The sequence below is a fragment of the Bos indicus x Bos taurus genome, chromosome 8, assembly GCF_003369695.1.
Source record: "Bos indicus x Bos taurus breed Angus x Brahman F1 hybrid chromosome 8, Bos_hybrid_MaternalHap_v2.0, whole genome shotgun sequence".
In the NCBI taxonomy this organism is placed as follows: Eukaryota; Metazoa; Chordata; class Mammalia; order Artiodactyla; family Bovidae; genus Bos; species Bos indicus x Bos taurus.
Window position 1 is genome coordinate 59,431,142 of NC_040083.1, and position 22,888 is coordinate 59,454,029.

The following is a 22,888-nucleotide window of genomic DNA, read 5'->3' on the forward strand; positions in this document are numbered from 1 at the left end:
CATTTGAACATTTCATTTCTTCCCCATTTTTAGAAATGATTCTTAGGGGAAATTCTGACAGAGACAGGAAGCAAGATGAGTAAAGACGCTTCTTGATAAACCCATAGCTGACCTGGAGTCTGGTCCTTTCCCTGTGCCCAGAGCTCCCCAGAGCTCACAGTGACAATGCTTTGTGAACCCTAGTCTCTTTAAGTAGGACTGTATTTGTGGGGCAAAGAAAAAAAAAATCAGTGCTTGAAATTTAAATGATGCCAGAAATCTAGGCTATACTTCTGGAGTGAAAAGGTACAGTGAAAAGCACAGAAGTGAAAGGCCCAAGGACCGAGGAATATTCTTTTTACAGGCTGCCTAGGACTGTGATCAGCAATGGCCTTAGTTCTTGACAGACTTGAGAATCTCTTTCAGCCTTTACTGGACACACAGTACAAAATGGGAGGTAATCTGCTCTTCTTGGGTCTGACTGGCTCTCATAATAAACAAAGTAAAGTTTGGGGTTTGTAGCAACAACCAATTTCTTATTTCTTTCTTCCTATACAGAGGAAGCACTGTGAAGCTTTAGAGACTAAGTACCAATAAACCCCATCACAGCATAAATGTTTCTTAAGAAAGAGACCATCTGCAAGATTTTAGAAAGTCTCAGGATGGCAGAAAAAGCTCTAGGAATGAGGAAACAGCAGATTGTGTACTGCCCCTGCAGGCCTCTCTGAGTGGGAGAAGTCCTGCGCTCAGGGGCTTGGTCTGATAGAACTGATTTCCTTTCTGGTTGAGGGGAGGGCACAGCCCTAGAAATGACTGATGGGTCATTAACAGGGATGGAGCAGAAGCAGTGTTGAAAGTCACTCTGTAATTTTCTCCCACAACTTTAGAGGGTGTCAAGTTTATTTATTCTAATAATTTAAAATAATTAAAAATAAATTTATATTTATAAGTAAGTAATAATAATTTATTATCATCATTTTACCTTCCTTCCTTTTTAACAACTGGATAGAATTGGGGCTGGAGAAGTGGCAGGTAGAGGAATATGGTTTCAAATTTAATATTGGCCACATGGAAGACGACTCTACACATGGACATCATCAGATGGTCAATACCGAAATCAGATTAATTATATTGTTTGCAGCCAAAGATGGAGACGCTCTATACAGTCAGCAAAAACAAGACTGGGAGCTGACTGTGTCTCAGATCATGAACTCCTTATTGCCAAATTCAGACTGAAATTGAAGAAAATAGGGAAAAGCACTAGACCATTCAGGTATGACCTAAATCAAATCCCTTATGATTATACAGTGGAAGTGAGAAATAGATTCAAGTGATTAGATCTGATAGGCAGAGTACCTGAAGAACTATGGATGGAGGTTCGGAGGTTCATGGCATTGTAGAGGAGGCAGGGATCAAGACCATCCCCAAGAAAAAGAAATGCTAAAGGACAAAATGGTTGTCTGAGGAGCCTTACAAATAACTGAGAAAATAAGAGAAGCTGAAGGCAAAGGAGAAAAGGAAGGATATATGCATCTAAATGCAGAGTTCCAAAGAATAGCAAGGAGAGATAAGAAAGCCTTCCTCAGTGATCCATGCAAACAAGTAGAGGAAAACAATAGAATAGGAAAGTCTAGAGATCTCTTCAAGAAAATTCAAGATACCAAGGGAACATTTCATGTAAAGACGGGCACAATAAAGGACAGAAATGGTATGGACCTAACAGAAGCAGAAGATATTAAGAAGAGGGGTCAAGAATACACAGAAGATGTATAGATCAGTCTTATGGACTCTGTGGGAGAGGGAGAGGGTGGGGAGATTTGGGAGAATAGCATTGAAACATGTATAATATCATGTATGAAACGAGTCGCCAGTCCAGGTTCGATGCATGGTACTGGATGCTTGGGGCTGGTGCATTGGGACGACCCAGAGGGAGGGTAGGGGAGGGAGGAGGGAGGAGGGTTCAGGATGGGGAACGCGGGTATACCTGTGGCGGATTCATTTCAATATTTGGCAAAACTAATACAATATTGTAAAGTTTAAAAATAAAATTTAAAAAAAAAAAACTTCAAAAAAAAAAAATGAATGTGGTTCAAGAGAGAGGGGACATATGTATACCTATGGCTGATTCATGTTGATGTATGGCAGAAACCAATACAATATTGTGAAGCAATTTGCTTTCAATTAAAAATAAATAAGTTTGGGGGGAAAAAAAAAGAATACACAGAAGAACTGTACAAAAAAGATCTTCATGACCCAGATAACCATGATTTGTGATCACTCACCTAGAGCCAGACATCCTGGAATGTGAAGTCAAGTGGACCATAGAAAGCATCACTATGAACAAAGCTAGTGGAGGTGATGGAATTTCAGTTGAGCTATTTCAAACCCTAAAAGATGATTCTGTGGAAGTGCTGCACTCAATATACCAGTAAATTTGGAAAACTCAGAAGTGGCCACAGGACTGGAAAAGGTCAGTTTTCATTCCTATCCCAAAGAAAGGCAATGCCAAAGAATGTTCAAACTACCATATAATTGCACTCATTTCACACGCTAGTAAAGTAATGCTCAAAATTCTCCAAGCCAGGCTTCAACAGCATGTGAACCAAGAACTTCCAGATGTTCAAGCTGGATTTAGAAAAGGCAGAGGAACCAGAGATCAAATTGCCAACATCTGCTGGATCACTGAAAAAACAATAGAGTTCCAGAAAAACATCTACTTCTGCTTTATTGACTATGCCAAAGCCTTTAACTGTGTGGATCACAACAAACTGAGGAAAATTCTGTAAGAGATGGGAATACCAGACTACCTGACCTACCTCCTAAGAAATGTGTATGCAGGATAAGAAGCAACAGTTAGAACTGGACATGAAACAACAGACTGGTTCCAAATTGGGAAAGGAGTACCTTAAGGCTGTATATTATCACCCTGGTTATTTAACTTATATGCAGAACACATCATGAGAAATGCCGGGCTGGATGAAGCACAAGCTGGAATCAAGATTGCTGGGAGAAGTATCAATAACCTCAGATATGCAGATGATACCATCCTTATGGCCAAAAGTGAAGAAGAACAAAAGAACCTCTTATTGAAAGTGAAAGAGAGTGAAAAAGTTGGCTTAAAACTCAACATTCAGAAAATGAAGATCATGGCATCTGGTCCCATCACTTCATAGCAAATAGATGGGGAAACAATGGAAACGGTGACAGACTTTATTTTGGGGGGCTCCAAAATCACTGCAGATGGTGACTGCAGCCATGAAATTAAAAGACACTTGCTCCTTGGAAGAAAAGCTATGACCAATCTAGAAAGCATATTCAAAAGCAGAGATATTACTTTGCCAACAAAGGTCCGTCTAGTCAAGGCTATGGTTTTTCCAGTAGTCATGTATGGATGTGAGAGTTAGACTATAAAGAAAGCTGAGCACTGAAGAAATGATGCTTTTAAATTGTGGTGTTGGAGAAGACTCTTGAGAGTCCCTTGGACAGCAAGGAGATCCAACCAGTCCATCCTAAAGGAAATCAGTCCTGAATGTTCATTGGAAGGACTGATGCTAAAGCTATAACTCCAATAATTTGGGCCACCTGATGGGAAGAACTGACTCATTTGCAAAGACCCTAATGCTGGGGAAGATTGAAGGCAAGAGGAGAAGGAGACGACAGAGGATGAGATGGTTGAATGGCATCATCGATTTGATGGACATGAGTTCAAGCAGGCTCTGGAAGTTGGTGAGGGACAGGGAATCCTGGTATGCTGCAGTCCATGGGATTGCAAAGAGTCAGACACGACTGAGTGACTGAACTTAACTGACATGGATAAAGCACAGCCATTAGAACTCATCATTAAAGTTTAATCTGAACCATGAGGAGAAGCCATTCTGTCACATAACTCAGTGAAGAGAAGCAGAACAAAGGGGGAGTAAGATTATGAAGAGTTTTATGGCCCCAGAGAAACCTGCATCACAAAGAATGGAACTACTCAATATGAATCTGCATTAGGCTAGGAATAAAAGCAGATTTTGTTCTTTTTTTTTTTTTTTCCTCCAATTTTATTTTATTTTTAAACTTTACATAATTGTATTAGTTTTGCCAAATATCAAAATGAATCCGCCACAGGTATACATGTGTTCCCCATCCCGAACCCTCCTCCCTCCTCCCTCCCCATACCATCCCTCTGGGCCGTCCCAGTGCACCAGCCCCAAGCATCCAGCATCATGCATCGAACCTGGACTGGCAACTCGTTTCCCACATGATACTTTACATGTTTCATTGCCATTCTCCCAAATCTTCCCACCCTCTCCCTCTCCCACAGAATCCATAAGACCGTTCTATACATCAGTGTCTCTTTTGCTGTCTCGTACACCGGGTTATTGTTACCATCTTTCTAAATTCCATATATATGCGTTAGTATACTGTATTTATGTTTTTCCTTCTGGCTTACTTCACTCTGTATAATAGGCTCCAGTTTCATCCACCTCATTAGAACTGATTCAAATGTATTCTTTTTAATGGCTGAGTAATACTCCATTGTGTATATGTACCACAGCTTTCTTATCCATTCTTCTGCTGATGGACATCTAGGTTGCTTCCATGTCTTGGCTATTATAAACAGTGCTGCGATGAACATTGGGGTACACGTGTCTCTTTCCCTTCTGGTTTTCTCAGTGTGTATGCCCAGCAGTGGGGTTGCTGGATCATAAGGCAGTTCTATTTCCAGTTTTTTAAGGAATCTCCACACTGTTCTCCATAGTGGCTGTACTAGTTTGCATTCCCACCAACAGTGTAAGAGGGTTCCCTTTTCTCCACATCCTCTCCAGCATTTATTATTTGTAGACTTTTGGATCGCAGCCATTCTGACTGGTGTGAAATGGTACCTCTTAGTGGTTTTGATTTGCATTTCTCTGATAATGAGTGATGTTGAGCATCTTTTCATGTGTTTGTTAGCCATCTGTATGTCTTCTTTGGAGAAATGTCTATTTAGTTCTTTGGCCCATTTTTTGATTGGGTCGTTTATTTTTCTGGAGTTGAGCTGTAGGAGTTGCTTGTATATTTTTGAGATTAGTTGTTTGTCGGTTGCTTCATTTGCTATTATTTTCTCCCATTCTGAAGGCTGTCTTTTCACCTTGCTAATAGTTTCCTTTGATGTGCAGAAGCTTTTAAGGTTAATTAGGTCCCATTTGTTTATTTTTGCTTTTATTTCCAATATTCTGGGAGGTGTTCTTTTTTATCTTAATGCTCCTGCTTTATTCTCTTTCATCCCTCATTCAACTCTCAAGTCTCAAATATTGAATGATATTGAGGGTTTATTACTAACTTTTTAAGTGATAAAGGTATCGTGATTATGTGTTTAAGTAAGATCCTTTAAAGATATATATTAAGTAAGATCCTTTAAAGATATATATTAAACAGTTTCCAAATAAAATTATATAATGTGAGAAATTTGCTTAAAATAAAAGAGAGGACAGAGGAAGAGGAGATTTGGAATAAAATAAAACCAGCCATGAATTGATCATTGATGAAGCTGGGTGATGGGTACATAGAAGTTCATTATAATATTTAATATCTTAATATGTGTTTGAAGTTTTTTATAATAAAAAAGATTTTTAAATCTCATTTTTTGAGAGTGGTCCTAGTTAGATCTGCTTCTTCTGCCTTAATACTCTTGTCTTCAAAGACTTTTTATCAGTAACTCAAAGTTGAGACCTACAGTTTTCTACCAGTGGGGATGGGTTACTTTGAACAGTTCACACCTTGTGACAAAGGGCATAGGTTTGAAGACCTCTGAGTAGACTTAGAAGTTCACAGTAACAATACATGTCTTCTTTGTAGATATGTGGGCATGTGATGCTGATGGAATGTAAAATTGTATAACCACTTTGGAAAGCATTTGGCAGTTTCTTAAAGAGTTGGGCATTTATCACAAATTATAGAATTCCCTTTTTTCATGGCTGAATAATGTTCCATTGTAGTGTGTGTGTGTCTGTGTGTGTCTGTGTCTGTGTCTGTGTCTGTGTGTGAGTGTGTGTGTATCACATTTTCTTTATCCATTCATCTGTCGATAGACACTTAGATTGTTTCCATGTCTTGGCCATTGCAAATAACGCTTCATTGAACATGGGAGTGGAGATATCTCTTCAAGATAGTGATTTAATTTGATGACCCAAGTGAAAGTGAAAGTGAAGTTGCTCAGTCATGTCTGGCTCTTTGCGACCCCATGGACTGTAGCTCACCAGGCTCCTCAGTCCATGGAATTCTCCAGGCAAGAGTACTGGAGTGGGTTGCCATTTCCTTCTCCAGGGGATCTTCCTGACCCAGAGATTGAACCTGGGTCTCCCGCATTGCAGGCAGATGCTTTACTGTCTGAGCCACAGGGAAGCCCCAAATTTCACTCTATTCCTCTTGCAATTATTCACCTACTTCAAATCTTTCCTTTGTCAAAGTCAGTCCACACACACTAATATTCTAATTCTTTCCAACCACTTCCCTTAGAGTTCTAGGCTCAGTAGGCACATGGTCTGCCTTCCTATTTTACCATCTTCTTTCTGTAAACATGATTGCTATATTGTCAGCCTTTTACATCCATTTCCTTCTCACCTCCCCACCTGCAACTGCTAAGCCAGTGTCACACTTTTTATACTTTTGTTAAAGTAGAACCTCACTTCAATAATGGAGTAATTAAGAGCTTGGGTTCTGGAACTGGTCCAAAACCTGTCTCTCCTGGATAGTAGCCAGATAACTTCAGGCAAAATACTTTTCCATTCTTAATATCAAGTTTATTATCTATTATTAAAAGACGAGAATAATATTAAATAATACACATAGAGTACTTAGCACTGTTATTGGCACTTAATACTTAATGCATTTTAGTTACTGTTTTGTCCTATCAAAATCCCAAGGATGACTCCTGCTGGGCTTTCTTTTCTGTCTTGTGGACTACTGCCTAGAGACTGTGAGCTTCAGGGGGGAACCCCCCCACCCTGCCCTCAAAGAAAAGAGAGAAGCTTTGTTGAGGGAGAGACTCCAGATGGTAGAACTAAAGCAGTACATCTTGGATGAAATGTTAATTTAATTCTTTTTTTGATTTCTAGATTTTCCTGTTTTTAGGCTGCATGTGTTTTCTCCTAGCAGTTGGTCATTATATTTGGGAAAACAACAAAGGTTACTACTTCCAGGATTATCTGCCGTGGGAAGACTATGTCTCTTCATCAGTTTTCTCTGCCACCCTTATGTTCTGGTCCTACTTCATTATCCTCAACACCATGGTGCCTATTTCCCTCTACGTCAGGTAGGCTTCTTTGACAGCTGAGGGAGGAGCTGACTTCTTCTGGGGGAGGATACTTCCTTCTTATTCCCCAACTAGACTGTGAACTTTCAGGAAACACAGATGCTGTGCTCTTTAACCTTTTACTTTCCAGAGTGCCTGGTGCACAAAACACTCTGAGAAATATTTAGAGTTTGCATAAATGCTTTCTATGTCCAGAATACTGTGCTAGATACTTTGTGGGTTATATAATAAAAAATTATTCCTACACTCAAATAATTTATAATGTACATGACTAAATAAGACATACAAACACATGAAATAATTAGAAAACAATGCACACAAATTTTGTGTTAAAGTAAAAGCTAGGCAGCCCCTAGTTTATCAATGACCCAGATTCTAAACAGTCATTTGTAAATGACTCAGAACTCAGAATGCTTTTTCCCCCAGAAACAATGTGGCAAACTGCAGGTAGGTGTGATTGTGACTTAAATTCTGGTTCCTAAAAGATGGAGAAGATGAAGGATGTTTCCTTCCCCTTTTCATGAGCACATTGGAAAAAAAATTGAAATATAGGTAAAATAAGTTTTTACTGTATTCCAATCTCCTTTTTTGAGTTCCAGCATTCCCTTTCACATAAATGCACCCAAACACATTTTCTGCATCCTTTTCGGGTTTTCTAAACCCTACATTGTGGCATCCGAACCCTAAAATCACCCTATATGCATGTGTGCTAAGTTAGCTAAATTATCTTACTAATTAAATATTTACTGAACACCTACTATGTTACCAACAAAGGTACCAACAAAGGTCCGTCTAGTGAAAGCTATGGTTTTTCCAGTAGTCATGTATGGATGTGAGAGTTGGACTATAAAGAAAGCTGAGCACAGAAGAATTGATGCTTTTGAACTGTGGTGTTGGAGAAGACTTTTGAGAGTCCCTTGGACTGCAAGGAGATCCAACCAGTCCATCCTAAAGGGAGTCAATCTTGAATATTAATTGGAAGGACTAACTGATGCTGAAGCTGAAACTGCAATACTTTGGCTACCTGATGCAAAGAACTGACCCATTGGAAAAGACCCTGATGCTGGGAAAGATTGAAGGTGGGAGGAGAAGGGGACAACAGAGGATGAGATGGTTGGATGCCATCACCGATGCAATGGACATGAGTTTGAGTAAGCTTCGGGAATTGGTGATGGATGGAGAAGCCTGGCATGCTGCAGTCCATGGGGTCATAAAGAGTCTGAACAACTGAGTGACTGAACTGACTATGTGCCAAGCACTATATTAGGTTACAGAGAAAGATACATGAATAATAATACAGCCCTTCCTCCAGATAAGCTTACAACATAGCCATGGAAACAGATACTTAAGTAAATAATTAAGATACAATATGAAGAATTATGTAATAGAAATTAATATGTGAATGCTATGGGAGCCTAGAAAAGGAATAGGTTGGTTCCACCTACAGAGTCTTAGGGATTTACAGAAAAAAGTAATCATCAAACTGATACATGAGAAAAGAGGAGAATTTACCAATAAGAAAATACGAAAATAATATTACAAGCAGAAAGATCAGTATGTACAAAGGTTAGAGGTTTTTAAAAGCTTGATCTGGTCATAGAACAGTGAGTGAGCCTAGACTGAGGTGTTGGATGGTAATTTAGGATTAGATTCAGGAGAGCCTTCAATGCTAGGTCAAGGAGTTTGGGCTTTATCCTAAGACCAACAGAAATCTTTCTAAGGAAAGAAATAATATCATTAAGTGTCTTGAGTTTAGAGAGGTTGCTATGGTGACTGGTCTGGTGAAGGAAGAGAGGGGTCAAAACTCAACACATGAGGACTAATAAAGTCAATAATGAGGGCCTGAGCACCACCTCCCTCACCTCAAACAAAAGATTCATGTTTCTTAATGCAGTTGTCTCAGACAGGGGTTACTAATGAAGCAATGAGATAACACACACTCCAGCCAGTCCATTCTGAAGGAGATCAGCCCTGGGATTTCTTTGGAAGGAGTGATGCTAAAGCTGAAACTCCAATACTTCGGCCACCTCATGCGAAGAGTTGACTCATTGGAAAAGACTCTGATGCTGGGAGGGATTGGGGGCAGGAGGAGAAGGGGACGACAGAGGATGAGATGGCTGGATGGCATCACTGACTCTATGGACGTGAGTCTGAGTGAACTCCGGGAGTTGGTGATGGACAGGGAGGCCTGGCGTGCTGTGATTCATGGGGTAGCAAAGAGTCGGACATGACTGAGCGACTGAACTGACTCAACTGAAGTATGAATGATGATAGGAAGGAAGGCACTTAAAAAGTCTGCACTGTTTTAAAATGAAGATGCTTGTTAACCATGTTGTTATTTAGTGGCTAAGTCATGTCCAACTCTTTTGTGACCCCATGGACCGTGGCTTGCCAGGCTCCTCTGTCCATGGGATTCTCCAAGCAAGAATACTGGAGTGGGTTGCCATTTCCTTCTCCAGGGGATCTTCCCAACCCAGGAATCAAATCCACATCTCCTGCATTGGCTGAGCCACGAGGGAAGCCATGGAGAATCCATAAGGCGTGTCATTTAGAATAAAAGTGGAATGTGACTAACACAACTGGGAAAATTCAGATAAAATGGAGAGGAAGCTGTTTTAGGAAAAAGCTACCCTACAGGCAAGCTGGGTCTGCTGAGAACTTTATCAGAGGATCAGCTCCAGTAAGCTGTTTCTGAGTCTCACAGATCTTCCCCTTCCTCTTCTGAAACGAAGAAGCACAGTCTCCAGTCTCAAGTATCTCTCTTTCCCATTAATGAGTTTACGTGACAGCAGCAATACCCCTCTAATTAAGCTTTGGCTGCCTTTTATAAACTAGCTTAACTCTGTCAGGCCTTGCATTGTTACAGAATTTTTAAAAATTTGAACGAAGTAGTGTAAAGGGAATATGCCTCAGCAAAGTTAATCAGTTTTCTGGTAATAAGTAAAGACTTGAGTGATAATGATCAAAGTAGAATTACAGTGGGTTGGCTAGTATGAAGGGTCCTTCAAGACTGTAGGTTCTGAGAGAAGGTATTCTGATTTTCATTTCTACCACAGGACTGGGAAGAAGGAAACCAGGGGGATGAATTTACTTGCCCTGTGTTGACCCAGGACCCTTCTTTTCTTGCTTTCTCCTTAGTGTTGAGATAATAAGATTGGGCAACAGTTTCTATATCAACTGGGATCAGAAGATGTTTTATGAACCAAAGAACACACCAGCACAGGCTCGTACCACCACCCTTAATGAGGAGCTCGGCCAGGTCAAATATGTGTTCTCTGACAAAACAGGGACCCTGACTCAGAACATCATGATTTTCAACAAGTGTTCAATTAACGGGACATTATATGGTATGCATGTCTTTCTGCTTTCCCTTGGGGAAATTTTACTTTGCGGGTTGTTCTCAGGAATAATCTATCTCTAAATCTGTATGTCTCTAAATTCACATTTACTTACTCTTACAACTTGCTGTCCCCTAAGCAAAGATCACCTAGTCCATTCAGTTCTAACCAAAAAACACTTACCTAGCACATTATAGATGCCATCCATTGTGTGGGACATTGCAAATATGTATAAGACTTAATCTCTGTCTTCAGAGAATTGCCAATGTCTTGGGAATGTTAGTTAATCTCACATTAAATCAGATGGTGCAACCAGGGTGTTACTGAAGCTGCTATTCTCCTGATTCCACCTCAGATCAATAAACAGTCTAGAAAGAAGTCATCAAAGGGTGCTCAGAATTTGATTAGTGTCTCCCATACCCGGTTGTTCATTTATTTCCTGTGTTAGATGAGCTTGTTTTTGTGATAGTGTTAAGTCTTCATATGTGTGAACATTATGGCAGTAACTAGCGAAGGAAAGCAATCACATCAAAAAAGCTAGAGCACATGGGGTATTCTTCTGGGATGATGGAAAAGCTTTGAAGCTAGAAAGATGTGGTGGTTGTAAAACATTGTGAATGCACTAAGTGCCCCTGAATTGTACTCTTTAAAATGTACAACTTTTTAAAAATTTAATAATTAAATTTAAAAATTACAGTTAAAGGATTTTTAAAAGCTAGAGCATTCTAATATTTTCTATTACTCCTGCCAAATAAGTTTTCACATGTATAAACTCTGAAAGATTATTTTGGGGTGGTTGATTTGGGTGAGGATCTTAATTTTCTAACTCATTGTGAGACCTGATCATATGCTAGGTAGGGTTGCAAAGGGTCCTGGGTGTTTCTGCACTTGGCATCAGACTGTCTTCCACCCCCAATCTGTCTGTGCTATCTACTGGCCAAGAACCCTAAGCATTCCAGCACTACTTTAACCTCTCTTCTAGGGGACTTTTCTGATGAAGAGCTTCCTGAGGTTCAAGGTCTCATAGATGCCAAGCCTCCAGGCTCACCTTACTCACACTTAAGGAGAAGAGTTGCACCCCAAGCAGCAGAATTCTTACCATTTGCTTGGAGAAAGGAGCTTATAGGGCACTGAGAGCTACATGGCCTGAGGAGATTTGAGGAGCTTAATTCCAAGTCTAGGATGATAGAATCAGAAGAAATAAGCTTTTAAAATCCTCCTTAGAACTTCCCCTGCAGTCCAGTGGTTAAGAATCTGCCTGCCCAATGCAGGGGATGAGGATTCAATCCCTGGTCAGGGAACTGGGTATATCCCACATACGTCAACTAAGAGTTCAAATACTGCAACTCAAAGATTCCGCTTGTGGCAATTAAGAACTGGCGCAACCACATAAAAGAATTAAATTTTTAAAAATCCTCCTTTATTTTGGGGACTTCCTTGGTGATCCAGTGGTTAAGAATCTACCTTCCAATTCTGGAGACTTGAGTTTGATCCCTGTTAGAGGAACTAAGATTCCACGTATGGTGAAGCAACTAAGCCCTTACACCACAACTACTGAGCCCACATGCTCTGGAACCCACAAGCCACAACTTGAGAAGCTGGCATGCTGCAACTAAAACCCAATGCAGCCAAATAAAATAAATAAATATTTTTAAAATCCTACTTTAAATTACTATGAAAGAAAAGTAAAAGTATTGATCTCTCAGTCATGTCCAACTCTTTGTGATCCCGTGGACTATAGCCCAACAGGCTCTTCTGTACATGGAATTCTCCAGACAAGAATACTGAAGTGGATAGCTATTCCTTCTCCAAGGGGATCTTCCCAACCCAGAGATTGAACCCAGATCTCCTGCACTGCAGGCAGATCGTATGACCCAGTAATTCCATTCCTAGGTATATACCAAAAAGAGGAAAAAGAAAAACAGGATTCAAACAGAGAGACGTATCCATGTTCATTGCAGCAGTATCCGCAATAGCCAAAGGTGGAAACAACCCATGTTTCCATCAGCAATTGAATAGGTAAACAAACTGTGATATATCCATTTAATGGAATGTTGTTGTTAATCAGTCACCAAGTCATGTATGCTTCTTCGTGATCCCATGGACTACAGCACGCCAGGTTTCCCTGTCCCTCACCATCTCCTAGGGTTTGCCCAAGTTCATGTCCATTGAATCAGTGATCATTAAATCAGCCATCCAACCATCTCATCCTTTTGCCCTCTTCTCCTTCTGCCTTCAATCTTTCCCAGCATCAGGGTCTTTTCTAATGGAGTCAGTGGTTTGAATCAGGTAGCCAAAGTATTGGAGCTTCAGCTTCAGCATCAGTCTTTCTAAAGAGTATTCGGGATTGATTTCCTTTTAGATTGACTGTTTTGATCTCCTTGCTTTCCAGGGGACTCTCAAGAGTCTTCTTCAACACTACAGTTTGAAAGCATCAATTCTTCGGCACTCTGCCTTCTTTACTGCCCAGTTCTCACATTTGTACATGACTACTGGAAAGACCATAGCCTTGACTATACGGACCTTTGTCAGCAAAGTGATGTCGTTGCTTTTTAACACACCGTAGGTTTGTCATAGCTTTCCTGCCATGGAAAGTATTCCTGTAATGGAATACTCAGACAGTTCAGTTCAGTCACTCAGTCGTGTCCGACTCTTTACAACCCCATGAACCACAGCACGCCAGGCCGCCCTGTCCATCACCAACGCCCAGAGTCTACCCAAGCCCATGTCCATTGAGTCGTGATGCCATCAAACCATCTCATCCTCTGTCATCCCTTCTCCTCCTGTCCTCAATCTTTCCCAGCATCAGGGTCTTTTAAAATGAGTCAGCTCTTCACATCAGGTGGCCAAAGTATTGGAGTTTCAGCTTCAACATCAGTCCTTCTAATGAACACTCAGGACTGATCTCCTTTAGGATGGACTGGTTGGATCTCCTTGCAGTCCAAGGGACGCTTAAAGTCTTCTCCAACACCACAGTTCAAAAGCATCAATTCTTCGGACCTCAGCTTTCTTTCTAGCCCAACTCACATCAGTACATGACCACTGAAAAAACCATAGCCTTGACTAGATGGACCTTTGTTGACAAAGTAATGTCTTTGTTTTTTAATATGCTGTATAGGTTGATCATAACTTTCCTTCCAAGGAGTTCAGTTCAGTTCAGTCACTCAGTCATGTCCTGACTCTTTGCAACCCCATGAATCACAGCACGCCAGGCCTCCCTGTCCATCACCAACTCCTGGAGTTCACCCAAACCCATGTCCATTGAGTCAGTGGAAGTTCACGTATTGCTGAAGCCTGGCTTGGAAAATTTTGAGCATTACTTTAATAGCGTGTGAGATGAGTGCAATTGTGCAGTAGTTTGAGCATTCTTTGGCATTGCCTTTCTTTGGGATTGGAATGAAAACTGACCTTTTCCAACCCTGTGGCCACTGCTGAGTTTTCCAAATCTGCTGGCATATTGAGTGCAGCACTTTCACAGCATCATCTTTCAGGATTTGAAATAGCTCAACTGAAATTCCATCACCTCCACTAGCTTTGTTTGTAGTGATGCTTCCTAAGGCCCACTTGACTTCACACTCCAGGATGTCTGGCTCTAGATGAGTGATCACACCATCATGATTATCTGGGTCATGAAGTTCTTTTTTGAACAGTTCTTCTGCGTATTCTTGCCACCTCTTCTTAATATCTTCTGCTTCTATTAGGTCCCTACCATTTCTGTCCTTTATTGAGCCCATCTTTGCATTAAATGTTCCCTTGGTATCTCTAATTTTCTTGAAGAGATCTCTAGTCTTTCCTATTCTATTGTTTTCCTCTATTTCTTTGCATTGATCGCTAAGGAAGGCTTTCTTATCTCTCCTTGCTATTCTTTGGAACTCTGTATTCAAATGGGTATGTCTTTCCTTTTCTCCTTTGCTTTTTGCTTCCCTTCTTTTCACAGCTATTTGTAAGGCCTCCTCAGACAGCCATTTTGCTTTTTTGTATTTCTTTTTCTTGGGGATGGTCTTGATTCCTGTGTCCTGTACAATGTCACGACCTCCAACATAAAAAGTAAAAAAGTTCTGACACATGCTACAACATGAATGATTCTTGAAAACTTTATGCTATGTGAAATGAGCCAGACAAAATAGGAAATAGTGTATCATTCTACTTGTATGAAACATCTAGAATAGGCAAATTTATAGAGGCAGAAAGCAGATTAGAGGTTACCAGGGGCTGGGAATAAGGGAAAGTAAGGAGTTTCTGTTTAGGATGCTGAAAAAGTTTAGGAAATATATAATGGTGAGTGTTGCACAATATTGTGAATGATACTGATTTTTTAACTAAAAAATGGTTAAAATGAAAATTTATGTTATATATCTTTTACCACAATAAAAAGAAATGTAAATCCTTCTTTAAAACCTTTGCCAAGTGTGTACTCTGTTTACTTACCAACAGGTGATGTTTGTGACAAAAACGGACCTAGGGCAGAAGTCTCCAAGGTGAGTGTTTACAGGTCCCTGTGAGGTGCATGCAGGAGCTGAGCGAGGCTATGCTTTACAGCAGCATCTTCAGTACAGACTGGGACTCCCTGAGCCCCTGAAATACCCCAGCTGTTATTGACCCTGTAATATCAGAAAGTATTATGGAAATAACCTGTTTATTTGAGCAGATTTGGGTTTGTGTTTTTAAATGAAAATACCTTTTTATAAGAAGGTTATTATGTATATAATTACATACAAATGATATATAAATATTTTTAAAGTCAAGAATGTCTATAGAAGCCAGCAAAGGGATAAATCCTTGAGCTCATAAAAATGATCTAGGACAGCAAATAAATAGTCGTTTAAGATACTTTTTTGGAAGACATTACATTACTCGAGAATAAATTCTAGTTCTGCATATAAATATTACTTGTTTTCTCAATAGTGCTATTAAAATTTCTTTAAAACATTTATTTACTTATTAATAAATAAATAAATTGAAAATAGCTTTATTGGGTTTTTTCTGTTTAAAAAAATTATCTGTGCTTATAATAAGAAATTCAAACAATATAGAAATGTATGAAGAAGAAAGTTAAAAATGATTTAGTCTCATTTAGATAACCAGTGTCAAATTTGGGAGTATTTTACTGTGAAGAAGGCTGAGCGCCGAAGAATTGATGCTTTTGAACTGTGGTGTTGGAGAAGACTCTTGAGAGTGCCTTGGACTGCAAGGAGATCCAACCAGTCCATTCTAAAGGAGATCAGCCCTGGGATTTCTTTGGAAGGAATGATGCTAAAGCTGAAACTCCAGTACTTTGGCCACCTCATGCGAAGAGTTGACTCATTGGAAAGGACTCTGATGCTGGGAGGAATTGGGGGCAGGAGGAGAAGGGGATGACAGAGGATGAGATGGCTGGATGGCATCACTGACTCGATGGATGTGAGTCTGAGTGAACTCCAGGAGTTGGTGATGGACAGGGAGGCCTGGCGTGCTGCGATTCATGGGGTCGCAAAGAGTCAGACACAACTGAGCGACTGATCTGATCTTTTCAGATACTTTTCATGTGTATATATACACACATATACATCTAGGTCTGATAGGTAGGTAAGTAGGAAGGAAGGATGGATGGATCACAACATCCATGCTATTTTCAGCCTCTTTTTATTCATCAGACACAGTATATATTGTGGCCCTCCTTCCATGTCTGTATATTTAGGTATATTTATGTCTACATCTATATCATTTTGAATGACTGTTGTATCCAGCTATATCGATACATCTTTTTTTTTAATTGGAGGCTAATTACTTTACAATATTGTATTGGTTTTTGCCATACATTGACATGAATCCGCTACGGGTGTACATGTGTTCCCCATCCTGAACCCCCTCCCACCTCCCTGCCCATCACATCCCTCTGGGTCATCCCAGTGCACCAGCCCCAAGCATCCTGTATCATGCATTGAACCTGGACTGGCGATTCATTTCACATATGATAATATACATGTTTCAATGCCATTCCCCCAAACCATCCCACCCCCACCTTCTCCCACAGAGTCCAAAAGACTGTTCTATACATCTGTGTCTCCTTTTCTGTCTCACATACAGGGTTTTCATTACCATCTTTCTAAATTCCATATATGTGCATTAGTATACTGTATTGGTGTTTTTCTTTCTGGCTTACTTCACTCTGTATAATAGGCTTCAGTTTCATCCACCTCATTAGAACTGATTCAAATGTATTCTTTTTAATGGCTGAGTAATACTCCATTGTGTATATGTACCACAGCTTTCTTATCCATTCATCTGCTGATGGACATCTAGGTTGCTTCCATGTCCTGGCTATTATAAACAGTGCTGCGATGAACATTGGGGTACACGTGTCTCTTTCAATTCTTGTTTCCTTGGTGTGTATGCCCAGCAGTGGGACTGCTGGGTCATATGGCAGTTCTATTTCCAGTGTTTTAAGGCATCTCCACACTGTTCTCCATAGTGGCTGTACTAGTTTGCATTCCCACCAACAGTGTAAGAGGGTTCCTTTTCTCCACACCCTCTCCAGCACTTTATTGCTTATAGACTTTTGGATTGCAGCCATTCTGACTGGTGTGAAATGGTACCTCATTGTGGTTTTGATTTGCATTTCTCTAATAATGAGTGACGTTGAGCATCTCTTCATGTGTTTGTTAGCCATCTGTATGTCTTCTTTGGAGAAATGTCTGTTTAGTTCTTTGGCCCATTTTTTGATCAGGTTGTTTATTTTTCTGGAATTGAGCTGTAGGAGTTGCTTGTATATTTTTGAGATTAGTTGTTTGTCAGTTGCTTCGTTTGCTATTATTTTCTCCCATTCTGAAGGTTGTCTTTTCACCTTGCTTATAGTTTCCTTTGTTGTGCAAAAGCTTTTAATTTTAATTAGGTCCCATTTGTTTATTTTTGCTTTTTTTTTCCAATATTCTGGGAGGTGGGTCATAGAGAATCCTGCTGTGATTTATGTCGGAGAGTGTTTTGCCTATGTTCTCCTCTAGGAGTTTTACAGTTTCTGGTCTTACGTTTAGATCTTTAATCCATTTTGAGTTTATTTTTGTGTATGGTGTTAGAAAGTCTTCTAGTTTTTCTATTACAAGTGGTTGACCAGTTTTCCCAGCACCACTTGTTAAAGACATTATCTTTTCTCCACTGTATATTCTTGCCTCCTTTGTTGAAGATAAGGTGTCCATAGGTGCGTGGATTTATCTCTGGGCTTTCTATTTTGTTCCATTGATCTATATTTCTGTCTTTGTGCCAGTACCATACTGTCTTGATGACTGTGGCTTTGTAGTAGAGCCTGAAGTCAGGCAGGTTGATTCCTCCAGTTCCGTTCTTCTTTCTCAAGATCGCTTTGGCTATTCGAGGTGTTTTGTATTTCCACACAAATTGTGAAATTATTTGTTCTAGTTCTGTGAAAAATACTGTTGGTAGCTTGATAGGGATTGTATTGAATCTATAGATTGCTTTGGGTAGTGTACTTATTTTTACTATATTGATTCTTCTGATCCAAGAACATGGTATATTTCTCCATCTATTTGTGTCCTCTCTGATTTCTTTCACCAGTGCTTTATAGTTTTCTATATATAGGCCTTTTGTTTCTTTAGGTAGATATATTCCTATAGTATTTATTCTTTTCATTGCAATGGTGAATGGAATTGTTTCCTTAATTTCTCTTTCTGTTTTCTCATTGTTAGTGTATAGGAATGCAAGGGATTTCTGTGTGTTGATTTTATATCCTGCAACTTTACTATATTCATTGATTAGCTCTAGTAATTTTCTGGTGGAGTCTTTAGGGTTTTCTATGTAGAGGATCATGTGATCTGCAAACAGTGAGTTTTACTTCTTTTCCAATCTGGATTCCTATTATTTCTTTTTCTGCTCTGATTGCTGTGGCCAAAAGTTCCAAAACTATGTTAAATAGTAGTGGTGAGAGTGGGCACCCTTGTCTTGTTCCTGACTTTAGGGGAAATGCTTTCAATTTTTCACCATTGAGGTATATCGATGCATCTTAATTGATGTAGCCAATCTCCTGTTTTTATTCTGCTGTCTTTTGCTATTATAAATAGCATTATGATAAGCACCCAGGTACATACATTTTTGTCTCCTCTTCTGATAATTATTTCCTTAGAATAAAGTCCTGTAAGTAAAATTAGTTGCTGAAAGGGTGGCTAGATTTTTAATGCATTTAGTAGTGCCATATTGCTCTCTGGATCAGATCAGATCAGTCAGATCAGTCGCTCCGTCGTGTCTGACTCTTTGCGACCCCATGAATCGCAGCACACCAGGCCTCCCTGTCCATCACCAACTCCTGGAGTTCACTCAGACTCATATCCGTCGAGTCAGTGATGCCATCCAGCCATCTCATCCTCTGTCGTCCCCTTCTCCTCCTGCCCCCAATTCCTCCCAGCATCAGAATCTTTTCCAATGAGTCAACTCTTCGCATGAGGTGGCCAAAGTACTGGAGTTTCAGCTTTAGCATCATTCCTTCCAAAGAAATCCCAGGGCTGATCTCCTTCAGAATGGACTGGTTGGATCTCCTTGCAGTCCAAGGCACTCTCAAGAGTCTTCTCCAACACCACAGTTCAAAAGCATCAATTCTTCGGCGCTCAGCCTTCTTCACAGTCCAACTTTCACATCCATACATGACCACAGGAAAAACCATAGCCTTGACTAGACGAACCTTTGTTGGCAAAGTAATGTCTCTGCTTTTGAGTATGCTATCTAGGTTGGTAAGCGTCTTAATTTCATGGCTGCAGTCACCATCTGCAGTGATTTTGGAGCCCAGAAAAATAAAGTCTGACACTGTTTCCACTGTTTCCCCATCTATTTCCCATGAAGTGATGGGACCCGATGCCATGATCTTTGTTTTCTGAATGTTGAGCTTTAAGCCAACTTTTTCACTCTCCACTTTCACTTTCATCAAGAGGCTTTTGAGTTCCTCTTCACTTTCTGCCATAAGGGTGATGTCATTTGAATATCTGAGGTTATCGATATTTCTCCCGGCAATCTTTATTCCAGCTTGTGTTTCTTCCAGGCCAGCGTTTCTCATGATGTACTCTGCATATAAGTTAAATAAGCAGGGTGACAATATACAGCCTTGACGTACTCCTTTTCCTATTTGGAACCATTCTGTTGTTCCATGTCCAGTTCTAACTGTTGCTTCCTGACCTGCATATAGATTTCTCAAAAGGCAGATCAGGTGGTCTGGTATTCCCATCTCTTTCAGAATTTTCCACAGTTTATTGTGATCCGCACAGTCAAAGGCTTTGGCATAGTCAATAAAGCAGAAATAGATGTTTTTCTGGAACTCTCTTGCTTTTTCCATGATCCAATGGATGTTGGCAATTTGATCTCTGGTTCCTCTGCCTTTTCTAAAACCAGCTTGAACATCAGGAAGTTCACGGTTCACATATTAATCCCACCAAAAATATAGGAAAATTCCTCTTTTATCATGTCCTTGTCAGTACTAGGTATTAATATTTCAATCTTTAGAAATTTAATTGGTGAAAATTATATCTCATTTAATTTACCTTTATTTGATTACTAATCAGATTGAATTATTTTTATATACTTAGTTTCTTTCCTCTTCCCAATCACTTTATTGCCTATATATTATTATTTTGTGAATTGCATGTTCATATTCTTTGGGGTTTTTTTTTTCTTATTTCCAAGGAGTCTTTATATAGTAAAAATATCAACTTTTCCTTTGGTATATATATTATAATTATTTTTTCCATTTTTGTATTTTGTTTATAAATTTGTGTTTAGAAGTATTTAATTTATGTAACCAGTTCTATCAATCTTTTTCTTTTATAACTTCAGGATCTGTGACATATTCAAAAGTCCTAACCCACACAATTGTAAAAATATTTTCCTTTTCATTCTTCCTGTCTCAGGCTGGTTCATTTTTACTGTTTTTTTCCATTATTGGATCTTGGCTTTTGTTTATGAATTTGAGTCAAACCTTCTTTCATAAGGCTTCTTTCATTACATTCGGGGTACTCTTCACCTATCCTTTTCCTGTCAGAACCAATTCCAAACCCTTAGCCACTTCATTTACATACTGAGCAGCTAACTCCAGCTCCCAACTAATGCCTCACTCTATCCATCCAGAGAGATTGGAAATGGGAAATAAAATTAGTATTTGCCTTCAATCCTCTGGCAGGAACTCTGCTAATGACCTTGGCAAAATCAACAAAGATTGCTTCTAGGGAGTAAACTGTTACCCTGGAGCATCCTTTCTCTTCCTCTTCCTTTCACTACTGTGTGACCATAACGCATTTTCCTCTGGTTCAATGGAATCTTTTCCTAAAAATGCTTTCTTCTTCCTACCTTGAATGAAACATAACTTTCCCTGAGAATATTCCTTTTCCTCCATCTCTCACACTCAGCATACCAAAATCCCAAAGATATTTTCCTCATTATCCTGTGCCACTTTTCTTTCTTTTGGCTGCACTGGGTCTTCATTGTAGTGCATGAACTTATTTTCTTGCAGTGCACAGGCTCTAAATGTGTGGGCTCAGTAGTTGTGGTGTACAGGCTTCTCTAGTTGCAACATACAGGCTGTTGCCTGGCAGCATATCTTAGTTCCCCAACCAGGCCTCAAACCTGGGTCCCCTGAATTAGAAAGTGGATTCTTACCCACTGGACCACCAGGGACATTCTTTCCTGTGCCACTTTTAAACTATTACTTTTTTCCCTCATATAATCTTTCTTCCTGTGATGCAGTGTGTTTTGATGCCTTCTAGCTATTCTCCTTTCTCTTCCTTTCATTGACATTTACACATCTCCTGGCTTCTCCACTTCATCCTGAGGACTTTGAAACTTTTTCATGTTTTCCCTCTCTGCCCAATCCCTGCTGTCATCTTGGTGGTATTGGTTTCTTTATGGGTGATCTAGCACCATAGATGCTTTCAGGTGTCTGAAAGAATTTATCTTTCAGATTACTTCTTGGACTCAAAAAAAATCTGTATCATCCATTTCTGGGTCATCATGTCATCATCCAGAATTGTACTATGAAATTGTAAACTCCCTTGTCATGATCTCTGGTCACAAACCTTATTCCTCCAGTTTTCTTCGTACTTGACTCCTAGTATACCTGCTTTCTTATCCTAGGAAGATTTACGAACTCTCTGTTCTCCTTTTTCTCCAGTATGTCAATCCCTTGTGACTTTACTTCCTTTCCTCCGATCTGTACCCAAGATCATGAGCATCTTCAACACCTCCCTTTTTTTCCTCTCTTTGATCTCCCAATAAATCTCAATCTTGAATTAATCAAGCCATCTACCCTTCTCTGTTTCTAATCTCAGAATGCCAAGTACTTTTTGGAGATCACAAAACCTTTACAAATTCAGAGACTCCAACTTCTTTTGGGTTTCCAGTGCCTCTTGGATAATTTTTTAATTTATTTATGGTCAGTTTAATTCTTAATTCTTTTTATTAGCTATTCCCAAATTCACCACCCTCAGGCCTTCTACCACATCTCACTCCCTTCTCCCCCAGGGCTCTATTATTGCACATCTTTTCCCATCTTTATAGTATCATGTTTTTACTGACCTTACTGCCTACTTACTAATGAACTCCAAATCCACATATCCAGGAACCCTTTTTATCTCCCTCCCCTTTCATGACCAAGGCTAAAGATATCCTATAAAAACTATCTATAGCTGTGTCACAGCATCTCAAAGAGCTTCCTCAATTCATTACTGCATCATCTACCCTCCATTCTAAGTTCATTTCCTCTTATCTGATATCCCCAGTTTCCATCCTTTTGTCTGGGACTTGGATTCGCCATTCAGTCTTATTCAGCTGGACGTTTGACTTCCAATTTCGGAGTAATTCATGAATAATACCTCTCAGATCATGCTGTACTGCGGCTCCAAACCAGCCCTGCCCCAGTCCCATACCCAGCTAGGTCCAGTGTTCTCAAACATTACTTGTTTGGAACAGGAGATTAGAAACTAGCTCAGATCTCTTACCTGAGCTTCAAAACTATACAAACCTGCTTTTGTTACTACCTGTATGCCCTTCAGGTATCCCCAGGTCAGTTTGTCAAAAACATTTTCAAACCATGCCCTGAATTTAATATTTATTTTGTCACTACTTCATGACTTCTCTTGTGAATTACTGAGTGGCCTACTAACTGGTCTCCCAGCCTCCTGTCTTGCTACTTTCAATATATTCTTCATGGTGCTACCAGAGGACTATCTGATCATATGACTCTTGGCAGAAAATTGCTGTGGTTCCCTATAATATGATATAATATGATAATGCAGGATCTGCCTCATATCTACCTCTCCAACTTCTC

The 22,888-nt window shown here is 39.8% G+C and overlaps 1 protein-coding gene across 1 annotated transcript in view; it reads left to right on the top strand.

The window, feature by feature from the left end:
• LOC113897164 (phospholipid-transporting ATPase FetA-like) overlaps positions 1-22,888 on the top strand; it is a 78,657-nt gene that overhangs the window by 35,155 nt on the left and 20,614 nt on the right. Inside the window, exons 12-14 of the mRNA XM_027549586.1 lie at positions 7,065-7,261; positions 10,400-10,608; positions 15,034-15,077. Of these exons, the coding sequence (XP_027405387.1) occupies positions 7,065-7,261; positions 10,400-10,608; positions 15,034-15,077 (450 nt within the window). The remainder of the gene's footprint in view (positions 1-7,064; positions 7,262-10,399; positions 10,609-15,033; positions 15,078-22,888) is intronic.